The sequence below is a fragment of the Botrytis fragariae genome (genome assembly GCF_013461495.1).
Source record: "Botrytis fragariae strain BVB16 chromosome Unknown tig00000001, whole genome shotgun sequence".
NCBI classification, from domain to species: Eukaryota; Fungi; Ascomycota; class Leotiomycetes; order Helotiales; family Sclerotiniaceae; genus Botrytis; species Botrytis fragariae.
In genome coordinates, this window is record NW_023500987.1 from 2,659,496 (window position 1) to 2,682,371 (window position 22,876).

The following is a 22,876-nucleotide window of genomic DNA, read 5'->3' on the forward strand; positions in this document are numbered from 1 at the left end:
AGTCTGTATCGGGTTGATGCAGTTTCTGCGATGAACGCTGCGGTGATGACGGGAAGTCGCAGGGGTTTTAGGTTCCGTCGACCAGCGGCTGGGTACTGTAAATAGTCAAAAGAAAAACCAAAATGGACACCAACTTGAGTCTGATATTATTAAATTCTATAGATGGTTAAAAGAATACCCAGGATATATACGAGTTCTACGCCCCCAGAAACATTTTTTCTATACTACTGTTTGATGCATGACATTCGCCCTATAACTTTCCGATCTCTCCAACAACTCTTCATGCGATCCCTGATCCGTACATCTTCCTGCATCCACCAAGAAAATGACATCCGCTTTTCTAATCGTACGTAAACGATGAGCAATAGCGATAACTGTGATTCCTCTCGCAGCCTTCTCCAATCCATCTTGCAAGAGCTTTTCCGACTCGGCATCTAAAGCGCTAGTAGATTCGTCGAGAATCAACAATTTAGGTTTTCGAACAAGCGCACGAGCGATGGATAATCTCTGTTTCTGTCCTCCTGAGAATTGATTTCCGTTTGTTCCGCAGAGCGTTTGATACCCATCTGGTAGGGCTGCGATGGTATCGTGGATATTGGCAAGTTTACACGCGGCGATGATCTCGTCCATGGTGACTTCGTGACCAGGTCTGGCTCCGAATCCAATGTTAAACTCGACCGTTCCTTCGAAGAGTACACTTTCTTGAGGTACCAAGGAAATGGAATCTCGGAAGGCAACGTCTCGGTGTTTGGTTACATCGACGCCGTCAATAATAATGGATCCAGATTGTGGTGTGTACAATCGTTCGACCAATGAGATAATTGTCGATTTACCAGCGCCAGATGGTCCGACAAGGGCACAGAACTTTCCAGGTTGAATATCGATGTTCAAGCCGTTCAAAACTTGCATATCTGGTCTGGCAGGGTATGAAAAATGGACATCACGGAGCTGAACGCTGGAAGCTCCTTGATTGGACGATGGAGCGGGCGATTTTGTTTCGGCCATGGCTTCAATGTCTTTGGAAGGAAGATCCTCCACGTTTCCGCGCATCTTGTCTGACCCTATTTCGATGAGACTCAAGATTCTTGCCATAGCGGCTCGAGCGTTAGAAAGTTCGGGTGCAAGGGCGAACATTTGACTCCAGAGTAGTGCGCTCACAAGAAGAGAGAAGACTACAATTAAGAATTGAGTTTGTGTATACGTTCCTGCTAAAATTTGTTTGGCACCCCACCAATATGCCAGTGCATTGACAAGGTTTCCAAGGAAGTAGGTAGTTGCCTGCCAGAGACTGGCTAGAACACTAACTTTGAAAGTCTCGGTGCGAGGCCCCTTCAAAGATCTTCGGTAGGTAGCCAATGTCTCTGCCTCAAGGGAGAGAGATGCAATGATCTTGATTGAGGTGATGGCTTCTACACCGATATCAACAGATTGGGTGTATGCATTTTCGTGTCGGTCTTCGAATTGGCCAAGGACTCTAAGTTCCATGAGACCAGCTCCAAGGAGAAGTGGTACCAAAGCCAAACAGACCAATGCTATTTTCCAAGCGATGATGTGGGTCAAAACGATGGCGGCGATAAGATTGACGGTAATGGAGAATAATGTGCCAATAACGGAGCCGCTCAGTCCAGCCAAAGCATTACCATCTCTGGTAATATATGAGAGAAGTACGGCTGGTGTGCGACCTTCGGATTGATGCCATTGGAGATCTTGTTCGAACAACGATCTGAATGACAAGACCCGCACGTTGAAAACAATTTTCTCGGAGATCCAGCCGAATCCTGCCCAACTGACCAAATTTCCGAAAAACTCAATAATCGCAAGGATGAAGAATAGAAGTCCGTAAAAGTTTCCATGAGCGTCAATGTAGCTTGCACTCTTACACGGGTTCAAACTTCCGACGGTGTTTCCGAAAATTACAGCTTCGCCAGAGAAAGCTCCACCAACGACAATAGAGGCAACAAGGGCGATGAAAATCGTAAGGAAATGCGGTCGTAATGCTGGTGCATAACCCTTCATGAGAGCCCATATAGACTTTTTGGGAGTTTCAGGCTCTTGGTCTTCTTCTGGTATATCGCCAACTGTTTCCTTTTTGGCCGAGAGCTCGGGTTCTTCTCCGTCACCAATAGGGGCGCTTATGACGCTGCTCTTTTCAATATCCACGGCAGTAGATGTAGTGGCTACAGATTTGCTAACGCTGTCTATGCTAGCTCTTTCATTTTTACCAGATGTTGATCCAAGGCCTTGTAATTTGACGAGGTCGGCATATGCACCGTTCTTAGCCATCAATTCTGAATGATTTCCCTGCTCCACGATGACACCTTTGTGCATGACGATGATATTATCCGCAGTAGTGATTGTTGAAAGACGATGAGCAATGGTGATCATAGTTCTGCCACTTGCAATCTTGTTGATAGCTTGTTGAATACGCTGTTCGCTTCTTGAATCCAAAGATGCCGTTGCCTCATCCAAAATAAGCACAGCGGGATCCTTAACGAGAGCTCTTGCAAGGGCTACTCTTTGCTTCTGACCACCACTGATCAGTCGTCCACTGGAGCCCACAGTTGTTCCATATCCGTGTTGCAAGGCAGTAATGAAAGAGTCTGCATCTGCAAGCTCTGCGGCTTTACGAACCAAGTTGACAATTTCGATTATTTCCGGAGACCTTGATGCGACAGTAGCCATGAGATCCTTACCCTCCCGGACTTCGCTTGCTAGATCTGAAAGCTCAGAACTATTGAGTGCTGACTTCAAATGCGCATGATTGGGATTGCTAGAGTTGATCAAACCATGTGCGATATTTTCCAAGAGAGAGCGGTCAAGGAGTGATGGCTCTTGTTGTACCAAACTGAGGAAACCTCTCAAGTCACGAGTATTACACTCACGAATATCGTGGCCGTCAAAAAGAATCTTTCCATGTGTAGGATCGTACAATCTCGTGACCAAACCCGCGATAGTCGATTTTCCACTTCCCGAAAGACCGACAATGGCCGTATTCTTATTGGCAGGGATAGATAGAGTGATATTATTTAGAACTGTAATCTCGGGCCTAGAAGGATAGGTGAAAGAAACATCCTTGAACTCGAAACCGCCTGCCTGTGGAAGTCGAAGACCCGAATCGGTTGTGCCATCGATGAGTGGTTGTCGATCTATATCTGAACGTAGCTTCTTGTACGAGGCGATAGCTGCAATAAAAAGATGGAGAAAGGGTGCGACTTGACTCAAAAGCAAGGTAGCTATTATCGTGTTAGTGTGACCCTGCAGTGAGATTCGAGTCCAACTTACCTTCAACCAGGATAAAAATGACGGTAAACGTAGCGCCTACGGTGACACCTGCAGTGTTGTTGCGCACAGAATCCGCGATGCTTTTACTTCCTTGCCAGAATGCCAGTCCGTTCGCAGAATAAGCAATGAAATACAAGAATCCAGATTGTATACCGATCGCGGTTGCCTTCTTCAAACCTTCAGTTCTCGAAGCTTTGAGAGCAGTAGAGAATTTTTTCTCCAACCGAGTATTACCACCGAAAGCTTGCACCACAACGATGTTAGAAAGAGCTTCCGAAGCAATCGACGCGGCAGTAGCTGCATGGTCCGACATAAGCCCAGAGTATTTCTCGATATAATAAGTTCCAATGAATGACATCAGGAAATAGGCCGGAATCAGCGACAGTAACATTGCTGCAAGCTCCCAGTCCTTGATAAAGGCTACAATATAAGCAGTGACGAAGAACGAGAGACTGGAGAGGACTATGCCCACTTTCTCCGAAGTGCCCGAGCGAATAGTCTGAACATCGCTGTTCAATCGTGAGGCGACTTCTCCGGGAGGTAAGTTGTCGAAGTATGAAGGTTCCTGTCGAAGCAAATTCTGCAGATAACGTTCGCGCAGTCTTTGGGCCAATCGCGCGCCGTGAAGACTCCAGCATGAGAGATGCAGATAGATGAGCACGAACTGAGCAATGGCCAGATATACGATGATCAGAATCTTGCTGTTGATTTCACTTTGATCTTCGTCCGAAGAGGAGGAGCTTGAAGATTCACTACACGTAGCTGCATTGAAATCGTCGAGTAGTTGACCAAAGAGAACTCCAATCAGTGGGAAGGGAACACCAGCTGCGATGGAACATATCACACCCAGCAATAGTGTGCCTTTATCAGCGGCAGAAGGACTGCCTGCCAAAAGTAGGCGAGGGAAGGCCGTAATTTTCTCGGCCATAGTAAAGTACTTTGCTTGAGGTCGGAAGGAAAGTCTTTCAACCTTGGACTGCCTATTATAGAGCTTGTCTTATCTTATCGTTGGACACGGAAAGATATTAAGGTGCATGACAATTCCGCTATTAAATTTAGCCCGACATCACTCCACACAAATTGAGTCATTATTGCAAGCTTGAAATGCCACCTATACCTATACTTGTACCGGCAACATTAATATTCAAACTTTTTCACCCATTAGTTCTCATTTTCTTTTCATTTTTACAGGGGTCGGACCAGGGGAGGCACTGGAGAACAGATCCAGGTGCATTCCCTCTTCCTTGGCAATTCTGCGGTGGCTCGAATGGGTTTTGAAAATTTAGATGTTAATTCTAAGTATCCATACTAGCCAAAAATGTTGAATTTTTTTTATCAGATCATCGGATCATCAGATTAGATAATGGTTAGGAAGGTGGGTCAACCAACTAGCAATTAGGACAGCTCCACTTGATTTATCACTAACAAGGAGTCCGCAGCCGAGTTAGCTGTGTTAAGGTTAGTCACTAGTCGTGCAACTCCCTAGTAAGGTTACGTACGGACTATTCACCAAGTATAGCAGGTAGTACAGGGGAATACATAACGCTCCACTCAAGACCCATAGACTTACGTTTATTCGTTATACACTGTAAAAATTGAAAGGTGCTGCTATTACATGTGAATAATGAGGTGATGCGCAAGCGTCTCGTTCCCGAACAGCGTCCGAACCGAAAACTATGGATAAATACATCTTCTAGGAATCCTTGCTTGTAAAGTTGGTATTTGGATGGAGAAATTTAGATTGATCGAGTGGCTAACTTGCTGTTCACCGTGTCCGAACACGCGTACGTTGCAGTGTCGAAATGAGAGTCTTGTATAACAGTCTCGTACAAATTACGTCATATACACCATTAAGATGTGGTGTTTGAAAATGTTCGTTCCATGTAGTTGTAGCACAACTTAAACATACCAAGGTCAAGATCTCTAGTCCGAAACTTTTGTCTCGAAGTCCGATACTCCAGGCTGATCGTTTTTTCTAATGAGTACAGATGACTCTGAAATGATATATATTCAAAACAATACTATTAGACGATGGACTCGCTTCTCATATATCTCATAAATTAAATTCCTATGTACAAAATCATATATCCGTCTAATATTTTCGAGTAATGTAAGCTATTACGACTAACTCAAAAACTAAAACATTTGACCATCGAGTAACAGCTCTGATCGGCTATTAGCCAACTCTTGAATAGCAGCAGCTAGCTCATTGAGAGCTGCATCCACAAACACAGTATCCTTTTCACTTCCAACTACACCAACATGCATTTGCCCATCTTTGACGAAAGTCACAGCCTTGACAGGAGTCGCCGCGTCTCCATGTGGATTTAAGATATCCACTTTGCATTCTCTACCAGCAAATGGCATGGTATCGAAATCATCCCAATCCTGATGATGAACAATGGAGTCGAAGAATTGTGCCTCTGAGTCCGACGACCATTGAGTGCAGTGCTTAGAGATCTTATCAAAACCAAGGAAGTCATGGGCTGCGGACTCGGCACTTTGCTTTTGGACAAATCTCAAGAGATCCATAGCTGTCCACTCTGACTCGAACGAAACGCGAGTTGGTGTGAATTGATAACATGGGCCTACGACATTCTCCGCGCCGGCCAGGTCAATGTTCCGCCCTGAAGTAATGCTACCAAATGTCACATCTGGCTTCTGAAGACGACGTGCTAAAACAAGTGCCCATGCTGCAGTAAGCAAATTTGCCGTGGTGATCTCTTCTGGACGTCGGGATATATCGACTGATCTTGTTTGGAAGATTGCTTTATCTGTAGTTTCCGTAGACTTTCCATTCAAAACGGATAATGATGAGCCATTTAGAAGATTGCGCCAGTAGTCGATGGCGGTTGTTTGTATAGTCCTATCACAAATTCGTGCCATGTATGTCGAGAAAGGCTCAAAATCAACAGCTTTTTCTCCTTTATAGAGAACTTCCAAATCTCGAAGTAGCATGGGCAGGGAAACACCATCGTACAGAGCGTGAGACAAGCCTATAATGAGACACTCTTTACCATTGTTGTCTTCGGCGTGTAGTAATCTAAGAAAGGAGGATCCTAGATGGAAGCCTGATTCAATGTCCCTTGTGCAAAGCTCGGCGGCGCATTGCTCAATGTTTTCGGCGCGTAGCGTACTAATTTCAGGGTTATCTAACTCATCAATAACTACTTGGAAAAAGTTTGATTCGTGTTCAATGAAAACAGTGCGTAGAATCGCATGAGTTCGAATAAGCGCTTTGCAGGCACGGAATAGTCGCAGGCGATCAATGTTTTCGTCGAAGTACAACATAGTATATTGTATGGAAGTGCGCAATGATTGAATAGTTCCTCTGATGTCAAGTGCTTGGGAGTCAGTTACTGGAGACATATCTTGAATGGTCCAATTCTGATCTGCAAGCTTTGGTCGGACGACTTCGGATAAGAATATCTTAATGTCTGGATTGCTCAATGTTGAGAATGGTTTGTAAGGCTGAACCTTATTAGCTGATGCACGGTCTACCTTTAGTACTTTAGCAGCATCACCAAGACGCATATGCTGGAAGATGTCAGCCACTGTTAGGCCATGGCCTTGCATACGAAGACCTGACACTAGTTTCATCGCCATAACAGAGTCACCTCCAAGGCGAAAAAAGTTGTCATCGACATCAATCTTCTCCGAAGGAATTCCAAGTACATTCGCCCATGCAGCCTGGAGAATACTCTCCGAATGTGATAAGTTTTGCTTTGCTGAATTCTTTGACCAGACCTCTTTGAATCCTTGGCGAAGGTCGGAGAGCACAGATCGAGGAATGTTCGAAGCTAGCAGATTTAATAAATTGTGATCCACAGTTTTCTTTTCCTTTGGCATTTTGTCAACTATGATATACGCAAAGGGCATCATGTATGAAGGAAGAGAGTCTTGGATGAATTTATCGAGCTTTTTGAGTGCTAGAGCAAGACTCAAGGAGATCTTGGTACAAATAGTGGCCTGGAAACTTTGTGAATCTGGTGCGTTGCAAACTAGGTCGTACTCGGCTGATGTAACTTCGACATCTCCCTCGTCAGATAGCTGTTGTTCTACGAAGACCAGTAGCTCTCGCTTTGAGGTTTGTTGAGAGTCATCTGACGATGGTTGATACACGGCAGCGGCGGCGCGTACGGCTTGTGGGAGGTATTTGGCGAAGTGGGCTTCGAGTTCTGTGATGTCCACTGCGTGTCCTTGAACTGGCATGACATTTTCTTTTCGGCCAACAAATACTAAGCTTTTGTCCTCTAGTAAACGGACCATATCGCCTGTGGGTTGTACTCTACCAGTGCGACCACCGCATGTAGAGCTTCCGGCTACGAGCCAATCTGGAGATTCAACAGTTTCGTCCGAAGAAAAAGGTCCTTCAAGCCACAGCTCTCCAATACAGCCTATAGGTGAAAGTAGAGATGGGTTTCGAGGATCACACACCCAAGAGACGACCGCTGGGGGGTAAGTCGACCCTTGCTTGATACTTGCGTCTGCTCGGATCCTCTTCGAAGATTTGCCCAAGGACAATGGAGGAGTTTGGTTCCACTGCCAGATTTGATTCAATTCCACCTCTGGCAGACATGATACCTCATCGATTCTCCTGGATAGATCCTTGGTCAATTGCGAACAAGCCATCTTCAATTGTGCAAGCATTCGTTCCATTTGGGTAACCTCAATCAGGCTGCTATCGAAATTTGCGCAGATTCTGAACCCGGTTTTACGAATTCCACAGGCCAGCATCAGCGGATAAGGGTTGAAATGGAGAGATTCGCGCTCTACATCTCCTGACTTAAATCCGAGGTCACTTCCCACATACTCCGGCTCTGAATTGATGACTAACCCTGTGCCAGCCTCGCATGCATGTTGAGCATCCTGGCTGACTTTTCGAATGTTTTGCATACCCATATGCTGATATGGTATGCGGGCCAACATACTTTGTTGTACACTCTGCAAATAAGCCTCAATGGAGCTTGATCGGCTGACATTTATGCGGACAGGCACTGTTGCGATCAATGGGCCAACAATACTTTCGACACCCTTCAATGAGATGTCCCGACCTGCGAGAGTCTCACCAAATACCACATCGTTGCTTCCGGTATACTGTGATGCAACAAGCGCCCACGCACCACGAATTAATGTTGCCATTGTAAAGGGGGATTTAGTGCTGCGGTCGAGGCTTATGTTGATCTCGAGATTCGCATCTGGAGTTGGCAAGTAATCTCTAGATGGCAATCGTGGAAATTGAGGTCCAACAGCGTCATCTAATTCATTTCGCCAGAATTCTTGCATGGCAACTTCATCTGTATCACGCACATATTTGACAAAGTCACTCATATATGCTTGAACTTCGATATTTTGACCCTGCAAGGCATTGCTGACTGCTTTCAACAACAACGGCTCTGACCATCCATCATACACTACATGATGAATAGTCCAAACCATATATCGGTTGTCATCGTCTGGTTGATTGACAATAGCATATCGGGCTAAGCTGTGTCCCAGGTCCATTCTCTCGTTTCGATCACACTCAAGATATTGTTCTAGGTTGCTTGAACTTCTCCAGGATATCCCTTCCTTGAGTATTACTTGCTGAAGGCCAGGTTCTTGGAGCTGGGCTACGCGAGTACGAAGAATAGGGATGGCCGCAACAGCATTCTCCCATGCTTTTTTCCAGACATCGAGGTCAATATGGGATGGAATACATGTAACTCTTTGAGCGACGTATACTTCAGTTGATTTAAGCGCAAATGTGAATAATGACTCTTGCGTGGGTGTACATGGGTAAATGTTCTCAATGGCTGCCTGATCGGACCCACAGACCTGTGATGCCTCAAGACAAGCACTTTCTGCTGATTGAGAAATCATTGAAAATGCTGGAATTTCCGTCTCTGCTTCTGAGCTAGAAACATGCACGACTTCGGCCATAGCTGAGAGTGTGGGGTGGCCGAAAGTGTTTATGACGCTAAGATCCAGCCCATCCTCCCTACAGACAGTAACGAGTTTCATTGCCGCCAAAGAGTCTCCACCCAGTGCAAAGAAGTTGTCATCGATTCGAATAGATTCTGCATCGAGCTTTAATATATGACCCCAGGCCTGACGCAAACGCTTCTCAAGATCAGTTAAATCTCGAGTACTGGCTTTGGTTGTTTCTTCATTCACGTCCCGCAAATCCACTGTGGTACCAAATAGCCTCAGTCGTTTACGGTCAATCTTGCTTGAGATCAGAACGGGAATGTAATTGACTGGTATACATGCGGTTGGTATCATATATCGCGGCAAAACCTTGGTTAATTCTGACGTGGCTTTCGAGAGCGCTTGACTTAGCTCTTCGGAAGGCTGAATTGACGTTATTTCAGTACCCTCCTGTCCCTTCTTTTGTTGTGGTCCAATGAAAGCGACCAATGTGGGTTGTCCTCCAAGTCCCTGGGGTGTAATCACCTCAGCAATTGCGCTGATCTCCGATGGTAGTCTAGCCATCAGCTGACTTTCAATCTCACCAAGCTCAACACGCTGTCCGCGCAACTTGACTTGTGTGTCTTTCCTCCCAACGAAAAGAATACCTCCAGAGCCGTCGGGATCATATTTTCCAAGATCTCCCGATTTGTATAGACGCCCTTGACGACCAGCATACCCACTATGACCTGCAGCAAGCCATGATGGGTTCTCGATGAAAGATGCAGCAGTTTTCGCGGGATCGTTCAAATAGCCTTGCCCTACGATAGGTCCCTCGATAAGTAATTCGCCGACAGCACCCACAGGCATTAGCTGTTCGTGGTTGTCAGGATGAGTAATCCAGATAGCAGCCCCATTTCCTTCTCCAATAGAAACATAATTTCTACCGGTAGCTGTGTCGCTGTTTATTGTGCATCCGATGGTACACTCGCAAGGGCCATAGCCTATTACAATTCTCGTATATTGACCCCAAGTATTGACATCTCTCACTGATGATGCCTCTCCTCCAAGACCCAAGGCGTGGAGCGATTTTATGATATCCGTGTCCAAAATTCGAGCAACTGAAGGGGTTAAGCCTGCGTAATTGACCTGCATTTTCCGCATCACTCCGTTTATGTCGTTCAGTCGATCTTCATCTGATGGAATACAAAGACATCCGCCATTTCCAAGAGTCAGTAGCATACTGTCAATGCTGACATCGAAAGCGTAAGCCGCGAAATCAAGAACTCTCGACTCCTCCGTATAGCCAACTGCTTTCGCTCGAGCAACAGCACTGCTTGTATAAGTCTCGTGTGAAAGCATGACTCCTTTCGGCGTACCCGTGCTGCCAGAAGTAAAGATTATGTACATTAAAGCAGATGGTGGCACGGCCTCTAGCGGTGGACTAGCAGGCGAATCTGAAGAGTTCGTAAATGTGTTCTCTTCTACTATCATAACCTTTCCATTTGGAACGATTAGTTTTGAGAAATCGTACTGGGCGCGAGAAGTCACTATCAATTTTGCATTTACTTGTTCAGCCATATTTTGAAGGCGCGCAAGCGGAAGCGTTGGGTCAGTCATCAACAAAGTTGCCCCAACTTTCATCACCGCGAGTACAGCTACTATTGTCCATCTCGATTTCTCAAAACACACAGGCAAGACGTCATGTAGCTTGACACCCATTTCTCTGAGAGAGCACGCCAGGAAAGTGGAATATTGATCGATCTGTGCATATGTTAAACTGCCATCCCAGGAATCAATTGCCACTTTAGCAGGTAATTTTTTTGCTTTTTCAGAGATCATATCGTGCATACAAGAGCTGTATGTTGGAGGTAGTTGGTAGTTCCACCGCCAAATTTCGTTCAGGTCACGTGTCGTTGGATGGAGACATTCTTCGATCGAAGCTTCGGGAGTTGAAATACACAATTTGATGGTATCGACTAGACTCTCGACGAAGTGTGTGACTGTAAATTCTAGTATGGTTTCGGTGTGCCATAGGGGTCGGATTTCGAGAAGATCGTTCGTGAAACGTAATTCGAGGTGGAGTACACCCTTTGCTCACTACCATTAGCGATTTGGCAACATAAACGGGTTATTTGCTCACTTCATCTATCGCTTCTTCAGACGTTTGGGATAAAGAGCTGGTGCTCATTAGAAGCGATACAGGACTCGAAATGGCAGCATCTTGACTTGATGCAACTTTCGTGATATGATGTGAAACTTCCGAAGTAACCTGCTGGACTTTATCTTGCGATGTCTTCATCACTTCGCCTAGCGAAAGGCGCCCCTTCACGGGCTCATACTCGAAACTATTCTCTCGAGTTTTGTACGCCCAGTCATAAGATATCTGGCTACCTTCGTCCTGTGTCTTTAAAAGCACGATGAGCCAGGATAAAAGTAAAATTTCTTCTCTCATGCCAGTTCTAGTGATGGCCTGATCACACGAAAGACCCTTGACGTTGAAAGCTCTAAAGCCTTCGCTGTCAGGCTGGCCAGGTAATAAGTCAACAAACCCATTTCCAGGTGAATGTTGACTTTGTAAATCATCAATATGTACAGAACCCATCCTGTCGGCAGCCAGAACCTATGGTCGTGGGGTTTTGGCGGTGATCTGAGATTTGAAGGGGAAAAGCTGGAATTCAGCCGTGTGTTCAATTCCGTTAAGCTTTGCACGGGTTGCACTTTATTGAGATATTATGTTTGATTCGAAATCGGAGCATTCGGATATTAAAGGTTATGATAGCATACCTCCTTCCTTTGAGAGTAAAGCAGCAAAGCCACTATCTCTGTTATTATCTTTGTGCTGGTCAGGATCAATATCCATATTGCGTTACGTGTGCGGGTGCGGCATGATAGTGCGACTTTGAGCATAGAAGCTCGCCAAACACGCAATCACCATGACTCAACTGAAAAGATCAGACCGGGAACAGTGACATCGTTTTAGCCTACAGTTAATGAAGCTGTTGGTTAGTGAGTTAATATAAGACATATAACATTTATCCTTGTTGTTTGACTAGATGAAATAATGGGACTTCTCCATTAGCTCGAGCCTAACTGTTTCCACTGGCGGATATCCCAGGATTAAATTTTCACCCCGCTGATCCCATGATTGCCATCGGATCTGATAAAAATCAGCTGCCAAGCTAGTATCAGAACCCACCGTACACGAATTGGATTTCAGATGACGTAAAAGATGAACCTGGTCTTCTTTCCTATAACACTTTATTAGTTTATTAGTTTATCAGATTGTGATGAGTTATGGGGTGCAAAAGATTATCAGATCTTTTTCAATCTCATCTGATAAGATAGTAGATTACCATCAATGACCTCGGGGGGCGGGACTCTTAGCAATACGGTTACGACTGTTCTAGCCGTCCCTGCTAGTACGGCTCTGGTATAGATTTTTGAGCGAAATAAATTAATAGATTGATTAGATATTTATCCATGTCATCTGATAAGATAATAATTACATGTATTTCTCCACTTTTACTTGGCTGTCTCCACTGCATACTTAAAATTTTCTCTCAACACATGAAAATAGACAGTTGCATCGGAGGAACCTGTCTCGTCTGCGTGTCTCGAGCCTATCTATACCAGTTTTCCTTTCTGAAATATCGCTACAGTATCCTGAATCGCCATCACACCGTCTCACAACTTTGAGTTTATCCACTTCGGTGGTCGTTTGTCCACATATGCTTGAATACCTTCGGCAAAATTAGGACTTTTAACCAGACGAGGATACCATTCATCAGCCAAAGTCGACACCGTTTCCTCTACACTTCCAGCTTCCCAGCCCAATCTAATACCCATACGACCAATGATCAACGCATCGGGACTGTTCTTACACATATCTTGAGCAACTTGAATAGCAAGATCAACAACATCCGTACCAGACTCTGCCACTCGAGTGATAAGTCCCCAATCACTCAAAGTCTGAGCACTTACTTTTCTACCGGTTAATACCAGATCCGAGGTGCGTTGCAAACCCAGGGTGCGAACTAGCCTCGGTAGACACCCCGCTACAGGGACGATCCCACGCTTCGCTTCGGGCAGAGAAAAGACGGCCGTGGAGGCAGCGACTACGACATCGCAATTGGTTATCATTTCGAAGCCCCCTCCCATGCATATGCCATTGACTGCAGCAATGATAGGCTTTTTGCCACTTCGACGTGGGAGTCCTGCAAGACCTGGTGCAGACATGTCATTGACAACCCCTGCTCTATTCATCTCGTTCCATTCTGTTCTCGCCGGTTTTGATTAGTTTTCGTGCCAAAAATATAATTCGATACTGAATAATGACTGAATATTGGATATCCCTAACCTTGTAAATCAGCTCCAGTGCAAAAGGCTCTCCCCACGCCGGTGATGATTCCAACCCATAGGCTTTCATCTTGATCAAAAAGCTCCCATACTTTTTGGATTTCCCGACTCGTGGCTTGATCGATACAATTGAGCTTCTCGGGTCTATTCAATGTGACCTGCACAATTCGTTCTTGAGGAAAAGAGACATTAAAATGTTTGAAATTCAAGGATCTTGATCTGAGAGACATGTTAACAGTGGGTCGATGTATAGTATGTCACTATTGCCAGCCACGCAAAATCTCATACAGGTAGAAAAGGATAATATTTTCGACTAATTCTACGAGCTTCCCGTCATGTAACTTTATAATATTTCATTGATCAGTGCGTCCATCATCTACCACCTAGCAGGCTCGAGGCAGGTAAATGTATGTATGGATAGTGCGTTCTTAATTTCTTGTTTAGTATATTTTCCCAGAAAGCTTTATCTCGCTTCGACATCCCTGAGACTGAGACTCCATTTGAAGCACAATCGAATTGGCTCGCGATTGTGAGTTTGCGGTATCGGAACATCGGCTTGAGAAAGGTATGGATGCAGTTGTAACTTAGTAATAGTTACTACACGAAGTAATGTGTAGCGTTGCAATTACCCTGCTCGGTCCGAGTATCTCCTGTTATTTGTGTGGAAGTGGGGTATGTATGAGGTACATACCAAGGTAGGTAGATCAGCGACATTGTGTTTGTCTTGTCCCGGCATTAAATCCATAACAAATCTAGAGCGTTTCTCTAATTTGCTAGACCGATATTTCGTAGAAGTCAAAAAGTCAGGAATTTGCCTTGGTCCAATCCTCATGAATGGTGTTACACTATCCTTGATGAAAATCATTATTGCCGATGTAAATAAAACAGCTGTATGTACTCGTATAGATGACATTGTATTTTTTAGTGTCTTATTTGTGTTCAAACTCTCTCAATAAACCGCCGTGACAGTATCGTGTTTCTACATTTTTGATAAATTTCACATCATAACCTTTGCGAGGATGGCACCACACAAATACCCTCTGGTAAAATTACCACATCCTTTTTTGACTACATATCGAGTAAATACCAACACGGAAACAACACCAGCTAAACATACTTTGACATTGGATAGTCAGCAACCCACATCTGGAAAGTCTTTACCTCAACCACTACATTCCGATTCTCTTTCATGGCTTGATTTGGTGACCAGGCGTGAAGATGAGTGCCCCCCTCTATCTGACAATACCGCCTGGGGAAGAGCATGTCGAAGCCCACAAACCACGTTCGAATGGACAGGAAATGTTGCTCCTACATTGGGACAAATCTGGAATGTTGTTCACGCAATATATCTCGCCCATCCAACAATAGAGTATTTCCGATTGACCTTGAGTGGCGCCGAGAAGGAGGTCATCCGAAGCGAGTTGCTATCCACTGGGTTGGGAATTGAACACCCAAAACCATGGCGTTTCTCAAGCGCAGCAAAAACCGCATCGCCCACCGAAGAATTGTTAATTCTCCGAGGTGCATTCTGGCAAGGAGCTGCCTCACCACTTGGCCCTCGCCCTATCTGGGTAATTGGAGATGGTACCGATGGGCCAGTCCGAGGATCTCTAGCCCAATATCCAGTCATGCCCGAGAACTACCAACTCACCATGAAATTTCCCGAAGAAGCCGTTTACACTCACCACCCAACACGCCGTCCTAAGCCACACCCAGGATCCATTTGCTACAGTCGCTATATTCCCGAATTGGACGAGCATTTCTCTCTCGAAGTGGTTGATTGGCAAAACGATGCGCATTTGAAGACCTTCAACACGTGGCAAAATGATCCTCGCGTTGCTAAGGGCTGGAACGAAACTGGAACATTGGACCAGCATCGTGAGTATCTACGCAAGTTGAACTTTGATCCTCACGTGCTGTGTCTATTTGGACGCTTCAACGATACCCGATTCTCCTATTTTGAGCTCTACTGGGCGAAAGTAAGTTGACATCTCCTTCTATAACCCGTTTTCTACGTCATTCCATTCATACTGACATGTTATCATAGGAGGATCACTATGGTGCTCACTATAATGCTGGAGATTATGATCGCGGACGCCACTCTCTCGTTGGTGATGCTTCGTTCCGTGGCCCACAGCGTGTTAACGCCTGGTATTCAAGCTGTATCCACTATGTATTTCTCGACGATCCACGAACTGTGAATGCAGTTGGTGAGCCCAAAGCAACAGGTGGTACCATCTTGTCTTACGAGAATGCCCAAGGTCTTACCATTGGAAAGTATGTTGATCTGGGACACAAACGATCAGTCCATTCAATCTGTAGCCGGGAGAAATGGTTCCAGCTATGTCCTCTGTTCTGGGATGGAAGAAAACAGCCATTGGAATCTGCAGATCGAGCAGCGTGGAATTCGATTTATGCCCCGAAGTTGTAAGATTGAATGGCTAAGATGTGCTATTGAGATGGGAATGATATGTATATATTAGTTGTCGGTGATGTGAAAATTGGGTTCAAAAGCGAGCGCACTATGTAATTTCAATAATAAAAGCGAGGTCAATTTGTTAGTCTATTAACAGAAGGTTATCCAACAACAGGAGAAACATTGAGTGATGCTACAATCATTGCATTGATACTTTATTTCATTCTCAAACAGAAAAGAAGCCAATGTGAACCGCAAAATATATGACCGAAGACAATTTAGCAGATCAAGCCACATCTATTTAATCAAAATATCATCAGCAACTTCTATACCCACGTTCAGAATCCCAAGACCAGTGCACGACTTTTATGATAGCGGTCCAACAATCGATCCTAACATCGATCTTTATGTACTGCTTCTTCTACTTCCAACGAACGAAAAGCGTCATCAACCATATTTCCTGAGCTTTTACCCACAACACGGCGAATAAAAACACCCAAGACTGATTCCTACAATGCCGAAGCCCCTATTGCAATTGCAAGTGCCCACGTCATTATATTCTCCTAAACCGACGTCAGTTAGTCTCAGTGCACCTCTCCAAGCTAAAGCATATACGAAGGAAGACATACCATCCTACCAATTCCTCTCCTAGCCTCACTACTCACATCCTGCACCCTCGCCACTCCAGTGGGCTTCGCAGCCGCCGTTCCCGTAACAATCACCGTACTCCCCATCGTTCCACTCATTGTCAAATCTGCATTTCCTCCAAGCAATCCTCCATTTCTCACAGCGCCAGCAGTCTCTTCACTCTGCTGTGAGATTCCACTCGCAGCCGGAATCGTGCTCGTGCTGAGTATCCTCACCGTTGACGTTCCAAGAGTTGTCGCTCCTATTGCGGTCCCATTAACGATGCCATTGACGCGAGTTTCACAGTTTGCGTCAGAATCACACGTTGTGTTAACTTGCTGGATATTGGTGCTTCCGTGGCCGTCTGCAAAAGAGCTGGAGGATGATGAATATGAGGATGAGGATGATTTGCCATTGGTTATATCTGTTGAGGGAGCAAAGGAAGCCGTGTCAGGTATGGATGGGATGTTGATATCAGGAAATTTGATAGATTGAGCGTTTGTGAAAAGGGCGAGGAAAGGAGTGAGAATGGAGGGTTGAAACTGCATGACTGTAGCTATAAGTGATTGTCTGGTGGGTCAGTCAAAAGAAGAATACAACGAGCGACTGGAGCAAGTTGTTCTAACCGTCGTGTAATTTATAAACATTCTAGAAGAAGATTGTCATCTATGAGGATTAATCTCAATGGGGGGCAAAATTCCAGTGAACAGAAATGGTATGAAATTTGCCTGTGGAATGTAAAAATGTGCCCTTGGTGGCAATAACATTCTTGGAAGAGGTTGAATACCAATTAAAATAACGATCATAAAACGATAGCCAGGAACATAATCATCTGCTTCATACATAGTTCGTGCCAATTGGTGTCCAGTTTGAAGAAAGGCTACCTGATTTGGCGAATGAACACGTCGCATCAATTCTTGACTATATATCCAACCAGATTTGATGGACAAACGTTTATTATTATGGCAAACGACGAATCGCCTTGACAGTTATGCTGCGTAAGTATACATTTATATCCTCCAATTCGACTTCTAGTAGATCGCCAGCTTTGACATTCTCAATATCAAAAGTCTCAGATCCTACCAATTTTGCGGGGGCATCAAAAAAGTCCAGCTTGCCCCATGTGCTACTGTATGTAACATCTTCGCTAGCGATAAAGTTAAAGATAGGAGGAAGAGGATCCTCTTTAAATTGCCATGCGCGAATCAAAAAATGACATAGCCAGTGTCTAATAGAATCCCTGTTGCCTTGCTTAATCATTCTTTCGCGAGCATCAAGATGGGAAATGATGCGATCAAGCTCGGCTTTTGTGAATGGAAGGAAATCTTCCTTAGTGTTATTTTTAAGATCATGTCCTAAACGCGCTTCTTCCCGAAGTGCAGCTTGGACTTGCCAATGGAGTAACAAATCACCGTAGCGGCGCAGAGGGCTTGTACACTTTGCCATCATTTCGACGCCGACTGCCACATGCGGGCCTGGGATAGTGGATGGAAGTATTGTGCCAAGTAATCGAAAATATTGCAGAGCAATATCAACTGGAGGGTGGCCATGCTCGTCCAGTGAAGGTAATACGACTTCCCTATAGAATTCCAACGGATCTTTTTTGTTTGTGTTGCGAGGAGTGACACGATAAGGAATTGGAACCCCTCTATTGTAGCACCATCGCGCTGCGACCTCTGCGGCGATTAACATAAGTGGTGCAACTGCGTCTATTTTTGAACCCGGACTACTAGATTCTTCTTTCTGTAACTGAATTGTTCCCGCTGTGGGCGACACTGATACATTAACATTGGCAGAGCTCACGGAAACACCACCATGAGCTATACGTTGCTTGAGCCGAGCATCGCCAATCCTGTGTAGTATCCGAAGGTCTTCCTTGTGCTCGTCAGAAAGCTGATGGCTTGACAGCATAGTCCTCTTCTCCGAAGTATGGACGATAGGTGACCCAACAGTGCTGGAAGTAGAAGTGATATTGGAGTCTGTAGAATCACTTCCGGTAATAACTTCAGCAACTACCTTGGGTGTCATAAATTTTACATCTAAAAGGGTGCGTGGAGATACCATTGTATCCAGTATGTCACCATTTAAATTCATCTTGGCGCTAAACGTCAAAGAGGGACGGTTAGTGTCGAGACTGAGGTTATTTTGCACGAAATCAGACGGCAATAAGAAATACACTTCTTTTGGCGAATAGATGGTTTCAGTACGATCTGAAATCTCATCCGCAAACTCACCCTTTGCTTCTAATCTTGAGGCAGGATCGGCTGCGTGAACATGAACCCAATACTCGTTTGGTGTTTCAGTGCGTTCGATTGATACTCCATCATCAACTTCATGAGCATCTACAGAATCAATACAGTAAACCGGCAGATGGAACTCCTCTCGAAGAGCCGACATACTATCTTCAGAAGTAAAACTGTCTTTCTGAGGAATGTCGTTGCACCCGTGATTATGAACCCGGAGATCATAAGCTACCCGGTTCGTTGTGGGATAAATCTCACCAATTTCTTGCAAGAAAGTCCATGCAGTGCTTTGATCCAACTGGAATTCCTCGTATCGTGCTATGACTCGAAGAAGGATGGAGCCCGCTGAGTTTATTGTGGAGTTGCGATCAATGGTTCGGAAAGCCGCCCATGACTTCAAAAACTCTGTATATGGCGATGCCCCAACTTTGCGTGGAAATTTTATTTTCTCATCCGATGTAGTTAGAGGTACAATGGTACCATTGGTCGTGAGCTGACGCGATTTGCGACTTTCGTCTATAACCTCCTGACAATCTTTGACCCACTTAAGTAGTGAGCTCTTTTTGAGCATCGAATTCGTCTCCGAGGCCTTTTGATACTTGCGAACTTCATCGACAACGTACATAATATTCTTCACCTCTGCTTTGGAGCTAATTTCGTACTGCCCGCCAGTTCTAGTCGCTCCCCTCAATTGTGGTCGAAAACCGATTTCGTCGCGCATAAGAGAACGATGTAGGGCATACAATACAGGGTATGGATGTGAACCATTCTTGGCTTTTGAATTGCTTTGAGGAATGATTTCATTGGCTAGCTCAACTAATGTAGCATATCGGAAAGATTTATCTTTAGCAACGAGATTGTGAGCATGATCTAGATTGGAGAAAGTGCTCTGATAAAGCTCTTCGGATTCATCCCAGAACCTGTGCATCTTTTCCAACATAGGCTTGGTCGCTTCTCTAGGGACTTGTTGATCGAATTTGTGTATATCTGACCCATCCGATTGTTCAGGTTCCGGCAATAGTAGAAAGGGCCGAATGGTGTCCAGTTCATCGTTACTGACGAAGCCTGGTACATAAAAATGTGTAGATTTCATAGAGCCCTTAATCAAAGTACCGGACATTGTATAGAATTCGGCAAGTCTGCCGACATCGCGTATGTATATTGCAAGTTCCTGTCTTTGCTCTTTGCCACTAGTCGACTTATGTCAGTCCTGCATTTGAATTGTAATGGGGAGATATAGTAAGTAGACACACATAACTTCAACGAGATCCCCGGGAATCAAAAACCCGCGCCTACTTCCAACATCGACCAAATCATCAAATCTAACAGTAGAGATGTCATCATGCACTGCATCCTCTTCATCATCGATTTCGAACTTGGTATCTTGGATTCGACTGCTGGCATTGTCCAAACTTCCGGGTGAAGCATCGTCATTGATTGTGACAGGAATATATTGACTGGCGTGCTCTGCCTCCCACGCTTCTAGCCGCTTTCTAATCGGCACCAACCCTTCCTTCCGCTTGTACAAAACATTAGACGAACCGGGAAGTTTGCGATTTTGCGTCTCTATTTCGGCTCGGCTCTGAAAACTGAGTTAGAAAAGTGAATTTGATCAAATGAAAAGTGTTACTTGCTACATGGCCGGTGCTGAACGACTTCGTGCTTCGCCTTAATACTGTCTTTTGCCTCGATTGACCATTTCCATCTGGGGCTTGTGGCAGTTGTCGCCTTCCAGCTATTGCTCCGGAATGAAAGTTTGCGAGACACTTCCAGCATACGAATGGTCGCACATTCTTTCTTGAGAGCTGAGAAGTTCTCAACATAGTCTTCACACACTGTGACAATTGGCGTGCACTTATGTAGCCTTTTGGAAATGTGAGGTATTCGATCGGCAAAATTTCTCCGATTTATTGAGATAACGTTTTTACACGACGTTATCGCGTTCACACGTGAAATGATTAAAACCTGGCCCAAGCTCCCTCTAGAGCACAGTCTCAGTATTTATTTTCTACTTTTTCTTCTTCGCACGACATCAACTGGTAAATTTTTCCCACGAGCACTCAGTTCATTACACTGGCACAACAAGAACTGAAGCTCTTGCGCTATCATATTGAGGTAAGATATATTTCTATTTGTCTAGCATCACTCGGCAGCTTCTCTTTCTATTACAACACTACTTGTATGATGAACAAAAATTAGCATGTATTACCTGAAGATATATTGTTTCGACAATATTTCGCTGTGGTCTACACCAAGATCTCTGACTTTTCACAACTTCTTGCATATTCGTATTCTATTGTATCATGGCCTATGACTAATGATTGTTTCTCACAGATTTCTTGGAGAGCATGTCTGACTCCAAGGAAGGACAATTCACTGTTCTCTATTTTGCTACTGCTAGCTCATACACTTCAAAAGATTCCGAGACTTTTGCTGCCCCTCTCCCTGTTTCACGATTGTTCGAAACTTTAGAGGATCGCTACAATGGAATAAAAGACAATGTCTTGCGCAGTTGCCTAGTGACAATCAACTTAGAGTATGTTGATATCCCGGAGACAGGCTCTGATAGCACGGAAATAATCATCAAAGATGGGGATGAGGTAGCCATTATCCCGCCAGTGAGCTCTGGATAAGGGAGTGCCATTTGTGATATTCGATGATATTTATGCCTCATTTGAAAGCCTTGTGAAGTCTCTGTCTCGTTCTATTAGCATCTATAATTCACACACTTAATCTTACAAATATTATCCCCTTTACATGAACTCATGGTTGCTTTCGAATGCTTCAAGAGCTTGCCCTTTCACAATAATGGCATTGAAACAGCTTCGCTGTATGCATGATAATTGGGTGAAGATGTTGAGCGACGTGCTGGAGATACATGAAATCTCTCGCATTTCTCGCAGAACGTTGAGACACAGGAGAGATGTATTGCGAACGTTCTGTCTTCAACTATTGAAGGCCCAGGAAATCATCTCAACTGTTCTTGCGAAATCAGGAGTTGAATCATTCTGCAAGGTGTCTGGCAGATAGAGGGGTAACTGAGAGTTTGCATGGGAGAAGGCCATAGGAGGGGTTAAGATTGGAAGAGAGCGCGAGACCTCATAGGGCCAACATGCGTAGCGATCCTGAGAGGTAGAGAATCGGTGGAAGAACTATGAGACATTTTCTGAATCGGTTTGGAAGGGAGCGTAGTAGTGATATCACCAATATGATGTATTTAATAGACCTCTCTGGGGAAGAGAAAGATTGGCATATGAGATCCAGAAGGCGAAGAACTTTGCAATGTGAATGTGTAGAGGGAGACACTCAAATCCTTAATGAAGGGTCAGCCAAGAAAGGTCTCATAGGGCAGGAATCTGAAAGTGGGAAAAGGACACGAGAGAATGGGGAAAGAGCTATGAAGCCAATTGATTATTGAACTATGTATCCATAGCCCAGTGGATCACTTCATTCGAAGTACTTTGATCCAAACCTATTCTAATAATGGACGAGATTCTGGGAGATCATCTGCCTCAACCACTCCCGAGTCCTTCTTTTTCCAGAACTTCCTTGGATATTGCCTCGACAACTTCCACCACCTTTGGCTTCTTTCTCCAGGTCCCAAGCACTTCATTACCAGAAGGATAATGCCCAATGCCAAAAGTGTTCCATAAATTGATCCAAGAAATGTCAAAAATGTGATGCTGAGCCTCGATTAGTCTTGAAACACATGCGATCGACTTGAGCGCCACTTACGTTGAAACGTGACAACCTAGAGGTCTCGCTCTCAACTCCCATCGTTCAGACCAGAGAGGACAAATATTGCTGTTGAAAATAGGAGCGAGGATCTTCATAGGAGATGTGTTTGGGACGCAGGTAGAGGATACGGCACACCACGAGCAAGGGCCTACTGACAAACAATCCCAGCAGTCTTGATGACCCCAGCATTTATTGAGCAAATCATCTGGAGTTTGGTTCTCGTCGAATTCACTTGATGTGTTTGTGTCCATCATATATATACTCAGATGGCATTGGAGACCATCAGGTTCATCGACTAAAGGTAGTTTTGTGAGCTACCCCG

At 44.7% G+C, this 22,876-nt stretch overlaps 9 protein-coding genes across 9 annotated transcripts; 2 read left to right on the forward strand and 7 right to left on the reverse strand.

The window, feature by feature from the left end:
- Nucleotides 1-219: 219 nt before the first annotated feature.
- Bfra_000814 (putative abc multidrug transporter protein) lies at nt 220-4,210 on the reverse strand (the record flags this gene model as incomplete). Its single annotated transcript, XM_037331258.1, has 2 exons — nt 220-3,233; nt 3,283-4,210. 2 exons carry the CDS (start codon nt 4,208-4,210, stop codon nt 220-222), a joined length of 3,942 nt encoding a protein of 1,313 aa, XP_037197591.1.
- Nucleotides 4,211-5,418: 1,208 nt separating this feature from the next.
- On the reverse strand, nt 5,419-12,034 carry Bfra_000815 (putative nonribosomal peptide synthase protein; the record flags this gene model as incomplete). The annotated part of the gene is made up of 4 exons (XM_037331259.1): nt 5,419-11,262; nt 11,315-11,794; nt 11,884-11,891; nt 11,959-12,034. The coding sequence occupies 4 exons, from the start codon at nt 12,032-12,034 to the stop codon at nt 5,419-5,421; spliced, it is 6,408 nt and encodes a 2,135-aa protein (XP_037197592.1).
- An 824-nt stretch (nt 12,035-12,858) lies between these two features.
- Nucleotides 12,859-13,760, reverse strand: Bfra_000816 (putative enoyl- hydratase isomerase family protein; the record flags this gene model as incomplete). Its single annotated transcript, XM_037331260.1, has 2 exons — nt 12,859-13,448; nt 13,532-13,760. The coding sequence occupies 2 exons, from the start codon at nt 13,758-13,760 to the stop codon at nt 12,859-12,861; spliced, it is 819 nt and encodes a 272-aa protein (XP_037197593.1).
- A 354-nt stretch (nt 13,761-14,114) lies between these two features.
- On the reverse strand, nt 14,115-14,443 carry Bfra_000817 (uncharacterized protein; the record flags this gene model as incomplete). The annotated part of the gene is made up of 2 exons (XM_037331261.1): nt 14,115-14,127; nt 14,160-14,443. 2 exons carry the CDS (start codon nt 14,441-14,443, stop codon nt 14,115-14,117), a joined length of 297 nt encoding a protein of 98 aa, XP_037197594.1.
- Nucleotides 14,444-14,549: 106 nt separating this feature from the next.
- Bfra_000818 (putative siderophore biosynthesis acetylase protein) lies at nt 14,550-15,961 on the forward strand (the record flags this gene model as incomplete). The annotated part of the gene is made up of 2 exons (XM_037331262.1): nt 14,550-15,509; nt 15,578-15,961. The coding sequence occupies 2 exons, from the start codon at nt 14,550-14,552 to the stop codon at nt 15,959-15,961; spliced, it is 1,344 nt and encodes a 447-aa protein (XP_037197595.1).
- Nucleotides 15,962-16,455: 494 nt separating this feature from the next.
- Bfra_000819 (uncharacterized protein) lies at nt 16,456-17,220 on the reverse strand (the record flags this gene model as incomplete). The annotated part of the gene is made up of 3 exons (XM_037331263.1): nt 16,456-16,509; nt 16,576-17,115; nt 17,200-17,220. 3 exons carry the CDS (start codon nt 17,218-17,220, stop codon nt 16,456-16,458), a joined length of 615 nt encoding a protein of 204 aa, XP_037197596.1.
- A 15-nt stretch (nt 17,221-17,235) lies between these two features.
- Nucleotides 17,236-20,639, reverse strand: Bfra_000820 (putative mitochondrial protein cyt-4 protein; the record flags this gene model as incomplete). Its single annotated transcript, XM_037331264.1, has 4 exons — nt 17,236-17,405; nt 17,545-20,006; nt 20,070-20,398; nt 20,493-20,639. 4 exons carry the CDS (start codon nt 20,637-20,639, stop codon nt 17,236-17,238), a joined length of 3,108 nt encoding a protein of 1,035 aa, XP_037197597.1.
- Nucleotides 20,640-21,164: 525 nt separating this feature from the next.
- Bfra_000821 (putative molybdopterin synthase small subunit protein) lies at nt 21,165-21,449 on the forward strand (the record flags this gene model as incomplete). Its single annotated transcript, XM_037331265.1, has 1 exon — nt 21,165-21,449. One exon carries the CDS (start codon nt 21,165-21,167, stop codon nt 21,447-21,449), a length of 285 nt encoding a protein of 94 aa, XP_037197598.1.
- Nucleotides 21,450-22,288: 839 nt separating this feature from the next.
- On the reverse strand, nt 22,289-22,808 carry Bfra_000822 (uncharacterized protein; the record flags this gene model as incomplete). Its single annotated transcript, XM_037331266.1, has 2 exons — nt 22,289-22,499; nt 22,552-22,808. The coding sequence occupies 2 exons, from the start codon at nt 22,806-22,808 to the stop codon at nt 22,289-22,291; spliced, it is 468 nt and encodes a 155-aa protein (XP_037197599.1).
- Between the last annotated feature and the right edge of the window lie 68 nt (nt 22,809-22,876).